This window comes from Medicago sativa, chromosome 6 (assembly GCF_051527215.1).
Source record: "Medicago sativa cultivar Bolivia chromosome 6, Bolivia_mono, whole genome shotgun sequence".
NCBI lineage: Eukaryota > Viridiplantae > Streptophyta > Magnoliopsida > Fabales > Fabaceae > Medicago > Medicago sativa.
Genome location: NC_140754.1, coordinates 3,909,281 through 3,927,127, shown reverse-complemented (window position 1 = coordinate 3,927,127; position 17,847 = coordinate 3,909,281). Strand labels below are relative to the sequence as shown.

Sequence of the window (17,847 nt, the reverse complement as noted above, 5' to 3'; positions counted from 1 at the left end):
TAGCAAATGTTACAATCTGGTTATTGAGTTTGAGTGCCAAAGTCTAATACACCATTGAGGAAGCACTTTAAATCACATAACTATTTTCATCATGCCTCTCACGATTAATCTTTACAACACATTATTTATTAAGAGAAGAGATAATAATTAAGCTTTTATTTTGAGTGAATAGGATTAAAGATTTTTTGTGCGCATGTATAGATCAATCTAGAGGGGTAACCTTGGCACAACTGGTAAAGTTGTTGTCATGTGACTGTAAGGTCACGAGTTCAAGTCCTGGAAACAGCCTCTTGTGCAAAAACAGGGTAAGACTGCATACAATACACCAAATGGTGGGACCCCTTCCAGGATCCCGCGTATGCGAGAGCTTCAGTGCACCGGGTTGGCCTGTATAGATCAATTTCATCCCTCAAATTTTCTAAATAGTTAATTACGTCTCTGTATTTTATAAATGTCAATCAATTTGGTCTCTTCATCAAGTCTCGCCGTTAATAGTGGCCGACAATAGTGCCGACGTGTCACATTAAGTGCTAATATGGAGTTTCAAGTCAATTTCTACGTGTACAGGACAAATTTGATCAAAAAAAAAAGTTTTGGAGTTTGGAGGGGAGGGGAAGGGAAGACTTTAGGGTTGGAAAATATGAGGGAAAATGGAAAAAAATTTCAAAAGTTTTAAAAGAGTAGTTTTTTAGAGAATGATAAATTAATGCATATGATATATTTTTAATTTTAAAAGTATTATAACAACATAGATTAAATTTAAATAATTCATATAAACCCTCCAAACCCCCCCAAAAACCCTCCTTCAATACAATTTTTGAGTTCCCTCAAATGAGGAGAGTTTTGTATTATGAAGAAAAGTTAACCCCAACACCCTCCCCTCCCATTTTCTTCTATTTCTTCCACTTGATCATTCCTTTTTTTTTTTTTTCCAAACCCTCCCATCCCTTTTCCTCCAAACTCGCAAACAAAGCCTTAATTTATCTCAAACCAACAAAACATTTTTAAATCTATATGAATGAATAAAATTTGAGCACACGTCAACATATGAGTGGACAACTGTAAGAAGAATATACCTATGTACGATGGCCTGTCCATCGGTAAAATATGCCATTGATTGTCACAATGTGTGCTTTCTAGGTTGAGGATTAGTCTCCTAAAGAAAAGAGGTTGTCTTACAACATGCAATACACAAAATATCATCGATAAATCATTGAACATCAGACAATTACCCATTGTTATACTCTAATTTTGGACCTAAAAATACTTGTTCAAAATTTTCTTTCACCTTTGATATATGTCTATTACTTTTGAAGAATTGCCAATTTGCTATTGTTTACACTGACATTTCACTCTGCTTAGCTTTACAAATATTTTTAACTGGGTATTTGTCCATGTTTTCTTGCATTTCAAGTCATCCAAAACATCTTTCTTGCATTCTAAGTCATTTGATATGTCTTTGATCAATTGCATCTTTCTCTGCATCTTATTTCAATGTTATTTGCAAAATTCATGAAAAAAGGGCATTTTAGTCATTTCCTATGTTAAAATTTCTTTCAATCTTTGAAAAATTGTGTGAGTCTTTTCAATTGGTTTGAATAAGTCTTCATTTCAATTCTATGTCAAAATCCATTTTAAAAATTGCATTTGAAGTCATTTTGAGTCAGTTTAGCCCTTAGGGGCATTTTAGTCTTTTCATGTGTTAAAGCCCTGTTGAATCCCTTAAAAATTGTCTCTGAGTCTTTTAATTTACTTGTATGGATTTTTGCTTTAATTCTCTGTTAAAAATCATTTTAGAAATTGCATCTGAGACGTTTTGAGTCGTTTTAGTCCCCAGGGGCATTTTGGTCATTTCACACGAAATTTCGACAGAGAGAGGTTACTTTAAAGTACCTCATTTAAGTAATTGGTTCATTTTAGTCCGTTTTGTCATTTTTAATCGTTTCACTTTACGTTATTTTCCGTTTACCAATTTTAATTCGTTTTATTTTAATTTTCATTTTTTAGTCCTAAAATTCCCAATAGTTGCATTTTTAGTCCTTGTTGTCATGTGTTCTTTTTAGTCCTTCAATTTTTAATAATTGCAGATTGGTCCAGAAGGTTGTTACAAGTTTGTGTCCACGTGGCAGTGTCCTATTGGTCCAGGGCTACACATGGCAGCCTATAAATAGCCCAGTCATGGTCAAGGGTCAAGAGGAGCAATCATTACAGTACACATCATCAAAACAGAATTTTCCTTCTCTCTCCACCAAAAAACGGATCAAAGAAGCTAAAAACTCAAGAACAGTATGAATGTTGCATGAATCTCCATGAACATTCATACGAATTCTTCAAGTTCCAGAAGCTAATTCGTTTCAAATCAACACAATTTCACCTCAAATTATCACAAATTGTTTCCTTCAAAATCGAAATTCACCAAGAAGCGAATTCCTCAAACCCTAACATTCAAGATCCAGGCTCGTAACAACATCACAGCATGAGCACAAGCGCAGATTCACACAACAACACATACATCAAGCCGAAAATGGATTGAAGAACACAAAGAAGCCAGTAGCATAAAAAGAAAGAACACGAAGGTCAGAAAATACGAACGAAGGGAAATATTGATTCATACTTCACAAAGATTCGAAGAATCTCTGAAGCTTCTTTGTAATTCATCTCAAATCTCCAAATCGAACTCACCGGTAAGCTCGTTCCCCTTCTTACTTTGTTCGAATACAAATTTTGGTTCGATTATATCCTCGTAGATCTAGGGTTATTAAGCCTTAATATGCAAAAATCAAGGCCAGAAGTAGAATGAGGAGGATGAGACGAACGTTTTGGTGTAAAAAGATTTTTGAAACACAAAAAAAAATGCTCCGGCACGGTGGCGCCGTCGGCGAACCACCGCACCGGAGCAAATTCCGTTCGTCTTCTCCGATCGTCCATTCTCAGAGTCTCTCTCTCTAGAAATGACTTAGAGAGAGAAAGAAGTGTGAATTGTGATGCTGTGTGTGGTTGCCCTGCTTTTATACCCTCTGTTCCCCCACGTGCGCGCGTACGTTATTCCCCATGCTCCCTATGCGCCTATAACCCTTGGATCTAGGGTTTGAGAGGAACTGGATCAATCTGACGGCTGTAAAGCAGTTGGATTATCCAGATCCAACTCAGACACTGGGCTTGGGCCTCTGATTATTATTTTTCGTTTTTTGCAGTTTTATTGCTATTTTACACCCTGCTTTCACTTTTTACACCTCTGCGTGCCTCAAAGCTTTGTCAAAAAATTCTAAAAAAATTGCTATTAATTTTCTTGCATTTTTTTGATCAATCTTGGCATATTGCATGTAAATTTTGATCAGAGAAATGTTAGAGAATTATTTTGCCTTGCTTACTTGTTTTCTTTTAATTTTTGTTGAAAAACCTTGTTAAAAAACTCGTAAAAAATTTGGTGAGTCCTTATTGTATTTTTGTTAAATGATTTAGGACTGTTTCTTGCTAATTTTGCATGCTGAAAATTGTTAGAGAAAATATGCATATGGAGTTGCTTGAATTTTTGTATTGGTTTGTCCAATTTTAGGGAATTCTTTACATGTTTTGGTTCTATTTGCTTTGGTGTATAATAGTTGTTGCTTGTTGAATGATCTTGGAATATTGTTTGTTGCATAATATATAGTGTTTGGTGCTGTTTTGAATGTGTGATAATTGGTTGCTTAGTTAGCAAGTTACTTGTTATTTTTAATGTGTAATTAGTGCAAAAATAGGCTTAATTTCATACCATGATTCCTCGGCTTATGATTCTCTTATGACTTTCACATTGGGGCTGAACCTAAAAAGCCCTTTGAAAATACCAAAATGTGAGAGTTATGGATCTCTTGTTTGCTTAGGAATTTTGGTGTTTTATTAAGTGCATTTTTGCCACTTTTTGTTGTTTTATACCATGTTGATATGCCTTATTTCCTTGCCAATCTTTCTACTATCCTATGCCTATCATTACTAACCATTTGTTCATTGTTTCATAAGCATACTTCATTCTTCCATTTTAGTTTCATTTCTTGCACTTTAATTTTCATGCAATACTTAGGATGTAAAGACTTAGGAATTTTGTATTTTACTTTATGCCTTTAATTTCTTGCAAGACCATAGAATGTAAACTAGGGCATGATGTAATAAGGACAATGGACTCTAATGATGTACACCGACACAAGCACCGACACATGCACACACATCACATAGATATCTTTAGATGTATGGCTAGAATAATGCATGTTTAGATGTATGTTTTTGATTGAATGCTTTAGATGTATGCTTAGGATTTACACTTAGAAAAATCCTTTTCTCAAAAATATGAATAGCATTACTCAAAATCTTTTTCCTAATAAACTTTGGGATCCAAAATCCCATTGATTTTCTCTTTTATTTTCTTAATCAAAATTTCAACGAATTTTAATCATACTTTGACTTCCTTTCTCAAAATAACTAATCAAACCCCACCTTTTTCACAATCTTATGCCCTTGAGGCCTCTCTCTCATTCTTCAAATTCCAATTTTCAAACTTAAAATCAACCAACAAAAACAAAAACATTTTTGGAAGAGAACTACGGTGGATTTGATCCCTTAAAAGGGTACGTAGGCAAGGAATCAAAATTCCTTCAATTCAAATAAAATAAAAATTCAAACACTTTCTTCTCCCTCCAATTCTTCACTTAGAAACTCTTAGGTTTAAATAAATATCATTTTCCAAATAGCATTTAAAAATAAAGCGCGCGCGTAGAAAGTAAAGACGGTTCCTATAGGTTACTATAGTCGTTATGGGTGCCTAACACCTTCCCGTAGCGAAAACAACTCCCGGACCTCGATTCTCAAGGGTTTTGCTTACTTTTTCCCTTCCCAAGAAAAAATAAGATATCACCGGTTAAAAGGTTCAAACTTAATCAATGTTTGACACCCGAAAAACCAAGATAAAACAGCCGGCGACTTCACTGGGGAGATTCGAGAGTTACGCCTAGTCTTTATTTCCACGCTTGCACTTGTATTTTCACTTGCTTCCTTTACTTGTTTTCTTATGTGAATAAATGTTTAATTTCTTGCAAACGTGTGGGGTGAGAATATCAAAAGTCCTACACCCGGGCTGAGTGAACTTAAGATTTAGGAGGGATATAATCGACAATTCATTCCGGGGGTTGCCTCGTGTTTTGGATTATGCGATCAATCCCACATAGCTGAGGCTCACCAAGTATATTACTTAGTAAAGATATATCAACACTCCGCTACTAATTAAACAATACAAAAAAAAAACATGAACAATAAGAAAAGGAAGTCATAAACAAAAGTGAACATCAAGCAAAATAAATTTTACTCCGACATATCAAAACCAAATTTTAGACTTTAGAATAAATTCTGATTCCTCATAGAATTAAACAATAAGTTTAACTGTTATTTATTACAAGGTGTTGAAACAATAATGTTTAACTGTTATTCCTAACTTTTTTCTTGGGGATTCTTCACATTCTTTTAGTTTTTAACATTTATTTGAAAGTATCAGAGACCAATTTAATAGATAAGATCAATAATTCAGGGATCGATTTGATAGAGAGTAACATAATTCAGGGATTGTTCTGACGGTTAAAGACTTTCATATTAAAAAAAAAGTCCAAAGAAGAAATCAATTTTTTTTCCATCAAATTCGTTCTTGTATGTGTGGAAGTTGTCTTGAACTCCACGTCAACGGTTAAAGTGACACGTCAGCACTATTAATGACGAAACTCGACAAAGGGACTATTTTTATTGGCATTTATTTAATTCAAGGACGTGTGGACTATTTGAAAAATTTAGGGGATGAAATTGACCGGTGCATACAAATTTGAGGACAAAAAGCCTATTCAATCCTTTTATTTTTGTTCTTACAAAATTATGTTTGTTAAAATTGATTTTTATTTATAATATTAACATTTTAATCTTTTATTTTGTTGTTTTTTATTTAAATATTTTTTATTCATAGTGTACCAATTAGTATATTAGAACGTACTGTGAACCGAAATAGGGTACCAACTATGTATACCCACACGTACCTAATTCTTTAAGAGTTGCGTAACGCATGCTCGAACTTGTACCACGTACCGAAGCGAATTACAAATTATGTGACTATGAAAAAAACACTCTCAATTAAACTATTATATACCGAATTCCTAAGTAAAAGAGGAAAATCTTTCCGTTGAGATGAGTTCACTGCTACTCCGATCGATGGAATCTGTCATTGTTTCTGGAGGTCGATGAACAACTCCAACAACGTTTCCCGACAAGTTGAGCTGAGTTCAGTGTAGATTAAACTTGTTTCTCACACAAATTCCGTGGTTTTTATTTTTTTATTGTTTTTATCCTATCAATTATTTCTAGTTTTTGTTTTCATCTCTATTATATATATTTGCACTATTTTTTTAAAGTACATGTGGCAACCTATTAGTGAAAGACTCATTTAATGTTATTTCTCATGTACACACAAGATATGATGGAGTTTATAATAGAAAAAAACAAACAAAATTGGAATCCAAATTAGGTAACCGAAAATTTTGTACAAAAAGTCAGAATTTGAAATTGTTGTTTAATGCACCAATGTTTTCTTTTATGTACACAATAAATATGAAAAAGTTTATAATAGAAACAACAATCATAATTTGATAAATTATCCTAAAATGTTATCTCTATTTTATAAGAGTATTTAATGCACATGATTTCAATCAAAAGTGATCAGAATTTTACGGAAAAAATTAACAGGATTTTACGGAAATAATGAAAAAAGAGGATTATTGTTGTTTCCTTAACATAATTTTATAGGAGTATGTTATGCATATAGTGCTAATTTCCTAATTTCCTAATAGTACATATCGCCTAACACGTCTGTCGCTAAAAAAATTATTAAAATTAATTCGTGTCATTTGTAAATATTCGTCCAATATTACATTGACTTGTGTCAATGTCATTCTTTTAAACTAATCATGTTGCAACTATTTGATGTTATTTTTTATTTTCACATTGCTTCCACTAATATTTTATTTGTGCAATTAGTCTATTTATACCAATGTTTCCTTCTGTTAAATCATCTGTCTACTTCTCTTCCCTCTCAACCTAGAAAAATAGGTATATTCGTATGGCTCCAAGATCAGATAACATATCTGAGATCAGTTCGATGAAGGAATCTTGGAGCATAGTTGTACGGATTGTCCGTACTTGGTTTGTTCGTGACGTCAATCGCGCGACGCACATTTGTTTTCTCTTGACATGGTTCTCATGGATGCATCATATTACATTGCTTTTTTATTATTATTAACGTTTTGTGTAGTGTTATTGATTATATATTGATTGTTTTATTCTTTGAGTTTTCAGGGAAACAAGATTCACGCCATTGTACGAAGAACTCTGATCTACAAATATGAGAAGGACCTGTAGGAGGGAAAGGTTTACTCTATGAGTGGCTTTGGTGTTGCTGCGAATCTTGGATCTTATCGCACTACAAGGCACGAGTACAAACTCAATTTTCAGTTTAACACCAAAGTGAAATTGTGTGGCAAAAATGGCGTGCCTTCCGATATCTATCCGATATCCAATCCTATTGACGTTTTCAATTCTGAATACGACACCGATTACTTAGTCGGTATGGAAATTAAAATTTAATTGTCGGTAATTAATTTTTTTAATATATATTGTTTATTAATTGATTCCATTTCATTTGTACGTAGATGTCATGGGTATGTTGACCGGTGTTGGTACGCAAAGGGAATATGAGCGAAATGGAGCCAAAACTAAGATGGTGGCTACGGAATTGAATTACGATGGGTTGGTGTTTTTCATAATTTTTTGTAAATGTGTTATTGGTTTTATCGTTTATATTTAATTTTAAGGGTTAATTTGTTTTGGTTTTTTTTATTAGGTTTAAATTTAAGGTCACTCTATTTGGACAATATGCTGAGGAACTTAATGCTTTTGTTACTGCTAGGGAGACCGATAAGGTCGTTGTGGTTGTCCTGCTGGCCAAAGTTAAGATCTGGGAAGGTAACAATTTTTTTTGTCACCCTAAATTTCCTTTTTTTTCTCCTTAATAAATATGTGCGAATCTATAAACTGTTACAGTACTTTGATATGTAAAACCTTTTTTTTTCTTCGTATAACCTTCTTTATTGATACTATAATCCTCTTTTTCGTCGTAATTAATTTTTTAAATAAGTCACTAATGTCATTAATTTTCATTTTAATACTATAGAATTGATTTAATAATACTATAGAATTGATTTAATGAGTCAACCCGTAATCATTGGCAGATGAATGAGTTATTTTAGTATGTATGGGCTAATTTTGTACAATATTATTTTTTTCATCACTGATTAGTTATTATTTTAGATCGTCAATATAATTTAAACTTATCAATGATTACTTCCCTTCAACAAAAAAACAAAAAAAAACTTATCAATGGTTACTTATCAATGATTTTATTCAATTATGCCTATCGAGTATAGATTTGAGATTAAGCGAAATACGTAATACATAGTGTTTTTTATTTTATTTTTAAGAACGTAAAACATAATCTTGGATACCTTTCTTTCAAAATAAATAAGCTTGGATACCTTTAGAAATTAAACATCCACCGTCGTTCTATTTATTTTTTATTTTTTATGTAGGTTTATTATTTATTAATATTAATTGTTGGTAACACGTCAATTATTTCACCTGACAATGTTTGAAATTATTTGTACAGGAGCTGCTACTGTCCAGAACACAATCTACTCTACTAAGCTGATTTTTAACCCTGATTTGATTGCTGCTCATGATCTAAAGAAAAGGTGATTATATGCAACTTTAATTTTGTAATTTACAACGATCCTAGGGTTAATAATTTTTATATGTACCGATAATATTAGGATGGTTGAGAAGAACAGTGTTCCATCTCCTGGAATAGCTATCCTTCAGGATCCGTCGAGGATTAGCGAAGAGGAGGATTTTCTTAAGATCACGCCGAAAAAGACTGTCGAGGACTTGAAGGAATGTACCATGGTTTGTTACTTTTTTTGTTTAATCATTTTTGATTTATTTTTTTATTTGGATGTAATTTTTATTAAATTTACTCATATGGTTATACGTTATTCTTTGCAGGAGTCTTGCTTTGTTGTGAAGGCTACGGTAAAATTTGTTATAGATACGGATGAGTGGTGGTACACTGCATGTGTTTGTAACAAGAAAGTATTGTCGGATGAGAAAATGTACTTTTGCGGCAAGTGTAATAAGCATGTTATGCATGTTTCTCCTAGGTGCGTAACACGGTTTTCATATTCTTTTGACATATATGTGCGTATATTTATTTTTATTTTTTTTATTTGAGTAGGTACATGATCAAAGTCCGCGTCATCGATGAGACTGACTCTGCTACATCTGTCATCTTTGATCGTGATGCTGCTCTTTTGCTGAAAAAAACTGCAGTTGATATAATTGAGAGCATGGGGGTAAATTACATTCATTATTTTAAAAACATTAGTTTGCTTTGTATTTTTTTACTTATTAATATTTTAATTATATGTATCATATTTTTTTTATATCTTATGTAATTATTGTTTGTATGACCAGTCTGATGAGAGCGGAACGCTGCCTAGAGAAATTAGCTCCTTGGTTGATTCCACCTTTCTGTTTAAGGTGGAAACTAACATAAGCACCGATGCAAGGTTTGAAAAATCTTATCGGGTTCGCAGGATATCTAACAATGTAGAATTGCTGAAAAAATTCACTGGGGTTCCCACTGTATGTGCATTATTATGGTTGAAGTTATTTATAATTTCATTTGATTTGCACTACTGCTTTTTTTATTATGGTGTCTTTGTCCTAAATTAATTTTTGGCAATTTTTTTTTGCAGGATGCTGCAGGGGGTGAAGGCTCTTTTGAAGCGGTTGACAATGCTGAAAATGATTCCTCTGTCAATAAGGTAACATAATTCATTTGCATGATATGTTCCCAACCTTATATTCTAATTAGTTTACAAACATAATTAACTATTGGTCTACGCCATTTTTTTTAATAGAACCTGCTCAAGAAGTTCGGTGATTCTGAAGTGGTTGGGACTAAAAAGGTTGTTGATCTTACCAATGATGAGGTTGATGTGACTCATGAGAAGCGTTCATGCCCATTTGATGTTGAAGGCAGCGGTGGCAGCGGACCGGTCAAGTTGTTGAAGAACATCAAAGTGGAGAAGGACTAGAAGTTTTATTTTTATTTTGTTTTCATGCCTTGGTTGTTTTGAATTTCGTCAGTGAACCTCTCAGCTTTTTTTAATGCGTTGCTTTGTTATGTTTCCTCGTGCTCCTGATTGCGTGACCTTTGGATAATTCACATTTGATTTTAATGTCAATTTGCATTTGAATGCAGCTTTATAATTTGTTACCTGTGTCTGAGAATTATTTCTGCGGTGTTAAGATTTCATTTTAACCGACAAATCAATTCTAATTTATGCGGTGTTAATTATTTATTGCTACCTAAATAATGATTGTTTGTGGAAGTTGTATGGCTAAATGTGGATGGGTTTCTGAGTGTTACATTATTTCCTTTAAAATTACTTTAAACGTGTATATTACAATCTCATAATCTCCTTATTTGTTTGCATAAAATATTGGACTTGAATCGAAGACAATATAAAGGTCAAAAAGTGTTACCTCAAATTAAGTTACGAGGAGACAACTTTTTTATTCAACGGTTTTTGCATACTTATCAAATAGCTTCAAATTTCATTATTTTAAATCGTACTAATAATTCGTTTGACAAACGTTGTGTATATCAAATATATATATGCCGGTATTGTGACTATAACTGATACAAATTTATATTGTTGTAATTTTCTAGCATGAAGTTCTAAATTCTTTTGTCAAAGAATAAGGTTCACATTTCTTCTATTTTTTGACGAAGGAACTTCATGGTTCTTATAATAATTATGACTATGACTATGCCCTGCATTCGTTGCTCAATATTTCTACGAGCTACCGGAGCATTGGCAATTGCTAGATGGTGATGAGAATACTCATAATGTCATGTTCAACAAATCAGTTTGTCGCCCGTTGTTGACAGATGGTTGAAGTGCATTGAGATTATTCTACGAATTTAGTGGAAGTAAGATTATTGCTTTCCAGTACCTTGGTGGAAGTAGATTTCAAATCTTTGTTTTTGCTCATAACATTACTCCGGCTGATTATCCACCATATCATTCCATGAGTGCGACAGCATCATGTTATGGTACCTTTGAAGTTCCTATCGCTGGATGTGGATCGACAAAATCATCGAAGGTTGTTTATTGTTTTTTTAATGCTATTCAATTTGAGGTGTATATATGCTATTTTACGAAATATTTTTGTATATTATTCTGATTTTTTTTTTTTAGGAACTATCTGATACTTTTGGCAAATTCCTTAGAGTGAAACATCATGATTACGTCATGTTGTGCGGACCTTATGACAATATCATTCCTGTGAGACTCAAATATACATACGACCCCATACCAAATGTGATGTTCAGAAGAGATTGGACGAGTTTTTGTGCTGTGGACAAAAAATATGTAATCGTATCGAAGCGTTGATAAACGCATGACTGGAGTTTTTTATTAATAATAGTTTAAGTTTTTCTTTGAAAGAAAATATAATATAGTTTTTATTTTTAAATATTATCGGCTTTGCATCAATAAAAAAGGCAAAATGAACATTTTTATTAATTTTAATGACAGTTTGATCTTATGTTTAGGTATGTACACAGTTAAATTTCAGAAAAGAGAGCTTCCTCATGCTCATATTTTGTTGTGGTTAAGTGGAGATCGTAAACTGCGTACATGCATTGATATCGATAAGATAATATCCCCTGAACTTTTTGATCGAAAGCTTTATCCGAAATTGTTTGAGGCAATCACTTCCTTCATGATCCATGGACCTTGCGGGGATATTAATCAATGATCGCCATGTATAAACGCTGGTAAATGTACCAAGTACCACCCAAAAGGATTTCAGTCAACAACTACAGTCGATTAAGATGGCTACCCCAAGTACAAGCGGCGTGACAACGGAGTGTCGTTTGAGAAGAATGGTGCTACCATTGATAGCTGGTACGTTGTTCCATACAATCCAAATTTTTCCAGTGATCAGAAGATGTAACAGAGAGGACATACTTACTTTGTCCATCAACTCATCAAAGTTGTGGAGTCACTGTAAGGTTCTCACACTTACAGCAAATATGCGTTTACGTTCTTCAACTGTTCGTGCTGAACAAGATGAGATTAGAAAGTTTGCCGAGTGGATACTTTCGATTGGAGATGGAATAGGATCCGCCAACGAGGGTGGAGAAATCAACGTACCCATTCCTGATGAGTTGCTGATAAAAGATTCCTCTGATCCATTGCGTTCTCTGGTTGATTTTGTATATCCGGATTTTTTGCAGAACATGAAGATCTCATCTTTTTTCCAAGCGCGAGGGATACTTGCTCCCACATTGGAAGCTGTTGACCACGTAAACGAATTCCTTTTGTCATTGGTTCCAGGAGACGAAAAGGAATATATCAGTTCTGATTCGGCTTGCAAATCAGATGAGAATAGTGAGGTACAAAGCGAATGGTTTACCACTGAATTCCTAAACGATATCAAGTGTTCCGGTATTCCAAACCATAAATTGAGATTTAAAGTTGGATGTCCAGTTATGTTGATGAGGAACATTGACCAAGCAACTGGATTGTGCAATGGGACTAGGTTGATCGTAGACAATCTTGGAAAGAACTTTATTGGTGCAACTGTTATTACCGGAAAAAAATGCTGGTGAAAAGGTAATTATTCCAGGAATGAACTTAGTTCCGAGTGATCCTGGGCTGCCTTTCAAATTTACTAAGAGACAGTTCCCGTTGGCTTTGTGTTTTGCAATGACAATAAATAAAAGTCAGGGTTAGTCATTGTCTCATGTTGGAATCTATCTTTCCAAACCAGTTTTTACTCATGGACAGTTGTACGTCGCTGTGTCGAGAGTCACTTCCAAAAATTGATTGAAAATGCTTAAACTGGATGAAGAAAACCGCGTGTGTACTGAGACCACTAATGTTGCGTACCGTGGTGTTTTTCGGAACGTTTAACCCGTCGTTCCTAATGACGCAGGTGTGTACGATTTTATTTATGTATCTTTTATTTTGTTTGATCATGTTGCTTCTGATTTTTTTTAGAAAGTCCTGTGAGGATGTCATCCAGACCAATGGTTTCGTGAGTCAATTACATTAATGCAAATATACTTTTGCTTTTTACTTTTGGATTGCCTCTGTTAGTGAACTATATTTATGAAATGGAACTAACTTCTGATGATTTAAATTGTAGAATCCTGTTGCTTCACATGTACCCAGAGAAATTGCTGCAACGAGTGGAAAAAGATTTCTCTTCAAAGTGATCCCCAGAGCTGTTTTTAATGATGATGACAATAGGTCCTACCAAGTTAGGAAAATCACATGTGATGCTGAGATTGTTAGAAGGTATCTGAAGCGCCGTGGAGATAATGTATATGGATGATCGTGATTGTTTTTATGGCTTCCAAGAACCTTTTTAATTTGCTTCAATAACCAAGTGTTCAACTACTCATTGAGCACTTTGCATTGTTTCGTTTCATTTTCGTAACAAAGTCTGGATTATTTAGTATTTTGTGTTTTTGACTGTGTAAGCCTGCTTAGGCTTTCGTTGTTTTTACTTTCAGACGACGTTATATTTTATTATTAAATGCACTAAGCTTATTATCTTTATTTTCATTTTAAATGCATCGTCTAAGTTTGTAAAACTATGAGTAATTAGAAATAGTTTTACAACAAGTTGTGTTTGAAAAATATGTATATATTAGGTACAAAAATCCAAATATTTCCGTTTATTGATACAAAACCAATTGGTTATCCCAGAGCCACGTGTACCAGACCGACATTACATACTAATATTTCGGTTTTACATCCGTTAAATCATTTCCGTTTATTGATACAAAAATCCAAATAAGTATATATACGTTGATATTTTTATATAATATGCAATAGAAAATACAATAACGATGCGTTATATTGATGTATTGTGTATAAAATAATCAATTTGCAATTTAATTAGGTTTTACAAAATAAATAAATAAAAGTCGTAATTCTAGCCCGTGCTTGGCACGGGTTTCTAAACTAGTTTCTAAATAAATATCCTAATGATTATTTCAACATTTTGTTTTGATTCCTAAAAGAATTTCTTCGTGCTTCAAAAAATTTCCGTTCACACTTTTTGTATTTATGTAACCTTCAAATTTTTTAATAAGATTTACGTGAATGCTTAGAATATGATAACAATATTTCCAAGATTAATTAGAATTTTTTATTTTCTAATCAAACATGAATTAAATATGAATTGTTATATTTGACTCGCTTAAGAATTCTTATTTATTTCATCTTTTGTTAAAGTTTATTGTTCGTAATTTATACACAATAGCGTACTAAAATGACGATGGGAGACATATGCCTAACAACGTGATTCTTGCAATAGAATAATTAGTAAGATACTAATAAATTGTCTTTAGCATGTTTCGAAGATGGGAGCACATGTAAATGAAGCGCATGAGTTGATACAAAAGAAGTGACTTGTTTTATGAATAGCTTCTCTCAAATATTGGTTGGCCCGACTACTTCTTTAAAGTAGAAGAAAATTCAAGAAAAAAGCAGGCCAAAAAGATCTAAGAATAACATTTCTGAAAATCTATGGTTTGGGAATGACTACACCGATGTTTATTATAAGGTTGATCAAAATTTATTCTTGGATATAATAATTCGTGAATAAAGTATAGCTTCACTTATTCTCAGATAAGAAGGTTTAAAAAAGCATGTCTATGTGACGATCCAATCTTATTTTTAATTCTATAATATAATCTTATTTGTTTAAAATCTAGATCGTCCAATCTCGATTATACATCCACTCTGGTACTAAGCTAATCCAATTTCATAATAACAAGTTAACCTAATTTAAAAAACAACAAAAAAAAAAAACTAAACCGAAAATTAAGTAACAATATAGATAATTACAAATTGTATATAACAAACTAAACCCGAAAGAAAAAGAAAAAAAACTATATAACACTCACTTGTTTCATTCTTCTTCTTCACTCACGCAGCGTTGGAATTATAGGTTTCTATTTTCTTCTATTTTCTTCTCTTTCTCTCTCTCTAAAAATCTCTCTCTCTAGAAAAGATGGTGAACCAATCAGTTCCTAACATTGTTGGAATTATAGGTTTGTTAATCACTTCTTTTTTCTCTTTGAAATAATTTTTTTAGTTTAACTTATTCTGATAATCGTTGTTACTTGCGTGAAGAATAATTTTTACTTATTTATGTTAATCGATTAATCATTCATGGAAAATAATTTGAAAGTTTCTTGCTGATGAATGTTCTATGTTTTGAATGCAGGGACTGTTATCTCGCTCGGATTGTTCTTCTCACCAGCGTAATCAAACTCTCTCTTTATCTCATACTCGCTTCATTCCAAAATACATGTCGCAGTCAACCACTTCACACATGCCAATAAACAACTTTAACCATTAATATCTTTACTTATATATAGTACAACAATTATAAAATTTTATATTTTAAAAATTATGGCCAAAGTAAGTTATATGAATAGTGCACATTGTAAAATTGCGACATGTATTTTGAAATAGAAGGAGTAATAATTACTCTGTTTTGAACTTTTGTGATTCATGCATTTTGCACTTTGATAGTGATGTATAGTGTACTTGACACCGACACCACACGACACTAACACGAATACGTCAACACTGATGAAATTTTGAGAAAATAGATAATTTAACGTAATTACAAGTGTCGTGTAGGCTTGATCACCTGTAGCTGTCATAAAAAAATAATTCAAGATTAAGTTTTGTGCACAATTTTGATGTTTACAGTTTTTTTTTGGCATCGGTCATTTTAATTTAAAAAGGATAATGTGTTAACTATAGATTCATTATTTGATAATGAATTGCAGTCCAACTTTCTACAAGATTATAAAGAAGAAGGATGTGGAGGAGTTCAAGCCTCATCCATACTTAGCAACTGTGCTGACTTGTGCATTTTTGGTCTTCTATGGAATGCCTTTTGTGACTCCAAACAGCCTTTTCATCGTCACCATCAATGGTGTTGGACTTGTTTTCGAGTTTGTCTATCTTACCATATTTTTTATCTATGCCAACAAGAAAGGAAGGGTACGTATGCTTTCACACTATGATTATGGTATTTATCAATTCATGAAAGTTTGCCGATTTAATTTGTAAATATCAAATACATGTAATCTTACTAATATGTTTTACGATAATCTTTATTTTTCCAAATGTTTTTTTTTCCCGATTACGTAATTAGTCTATGATGTGTTAGCTCATTCGTACGAGTTTTATGTTGTACTTAAGAGAATTGATACGATTCTTGTTAATGTAACCATTTATATTCGTTTGCTGGTCACTACTTTTTTTTTTATTTCTAATTTCAGAAAAAGTTGGGGATTTGGCTTCTTGGTGAGACCGTTTTTTTTGCTGCAGTTGTTCTCATAACAATGTTGGCACTAGATGAAAGTTTAAAAAGGTCTCAAATAATTGATTTTATTTGTGATATCTTCACCATATTGATGTATGTCTCTCCTCTTACCATCGTGGTAAGTAACTATACTATTCCATTTGTATATATTTAGATCATATGAAATTTATTTGATAGAATATTTTCACTAAACTCCGATTTAATGTTTCACTGTATATAATAATGAACAGGAAAAGGTTGTAAGAACCAAGAGTGTGAAATACATGCCATTTTGGCTCGCTTTGGCTAACTTCCTCAATGGACTTTGCTGGACTATATATACTCTTCTCTTCCCATGGGACATGTTTGTTTTGGTAATTTATTTAATACATATTATTGTTGTGACTTGTGAGTTAATAATTGTATCTAGTTCAATTGGATGTCAATTAATATACATCTGTATTGAATATTGCAGTTTAGCAATGGTATTGGAGTAATCTCAGGAGCTGTTCAGCTCATATTATATGCTTATTACTCGTGCAAGGGAGATAATCAGATTGATGATGATGATGATGTTCCAGTTTAAGTTGTGACAACAGTCTGATCTGTAGAGAACGTAAATATAAAAATGATCACCAACTATAACTCTCCACCTCATCATGCATTGAATTTTCACCTACTACTATTAATATGTAGCATTTCCCTAATTTAAAAAAGGGTAAAAACTTATAGGTGTAGATTTTTGGTTGGTGTTTTCATATGTTGTGTTATGTTGGAAAATAGAAGGTGAGAAAGTGGAGTGAACGTAGTTGTAGTAGTGCTTAAGGTGTTACAAAACCATGACCATATTTATTCACCACCAACAAATATCATCATAAGCTTCATATTTTGATTTTTGAACTAAATAAAGTTCTTCAAAAAAAGGAACTGTGTCTTGACCTACATCAAGTACTCACATGCAATAGTTCATGCTACATTGCCATGTGTCATATTCAATCCCTCAACGGATTTTAAGTCAAAGTTATGCATTAATTAACAACACATTCTAAAATGTTCTCATGTATTTATATCTATCTACTATTCATGGTATACAAAGACATGAATTCTTAATATCAAGCGTTCAAAGAGTCAACTTCCATTCTAAACAAAGATCCTTCACCCACAACAACCAATCTTATCCTCCTTACGTTATTAGCTTCTTACAATTTATAGGGTAGTCAACCGACGGAGCGGAATGAAGTAGAGAATACTTTTCTGCTATTTAAAATACTTTTTATTGTCGTCCTCATTCCTTCTCTCGTTGAGTATTATTTCTTC

General features: G+C 32.8%; 2 protein-coding genes and 1 pseudogene across 2 annotated transcripts; all 3 read left to right on the top strand.

Annotated features, from left to right (window-relative positions):
* The first annotated feature begins 7,836 nt into the window (after positions 1–7,836).
* Positions 7,837–10,389, top strand: LOC146912144 (replication factor A protein 1-like). The gene is made up of 9 exons (XM_085720694.1): positions 7,837–7,847; positions 7,904–8,025; positions 8,726–8,810; positions 8,889–9,021; positions 9,121–9,275; positions 9,350–9,467; positions 9,589–9,759; positions 9,873–9,941; positions 10,038–10,389. The coding sequence occupies exons 1-9, from the start codon at positions 7,837–7,839 to the stop codon at positions 10,212–10,214; spliced, it is 1,041 nt and encodes a 346-aa protein (XP_085576820.1). The 3' UTR covers positions 10,215–10,389.
* A 1,633-nt stretch (positions 10,390–12,022) lies between these two features.
* Positions 12,023–13,523, top strand: LOC146912143 (uncharacterized; annotated as a pseudogene).
* A 1,404-nt stretch (positions 13,524–14,927) lies between these two features.
* Positions 14,928–17,267, top strand: LOC146912142 (bidirectional sugar transporter SWEET4-like). The gene is made up of 6 exons (XM_085719393.1): positions 14,928–15,259; positions 15,436–15,472; positions 16,010–16,226; positions 16,508–16,669; positions 16,782–16,904; positions 17,006–17,267. Exons 1-6 carry the CDS (start codon positions 15,220–15,222, stop codon positions 17,114–17,116), a joined length of 690 nt encoding a protein of 229 aa, XP_085575519.1. The 5' UTR covers positions 14,928–15,219; the 3' UTR covers positions 17,117–17,267.
* The last annotated feature ends 580 nt before the right edge of the window (positions 17,268–17,847 follow it).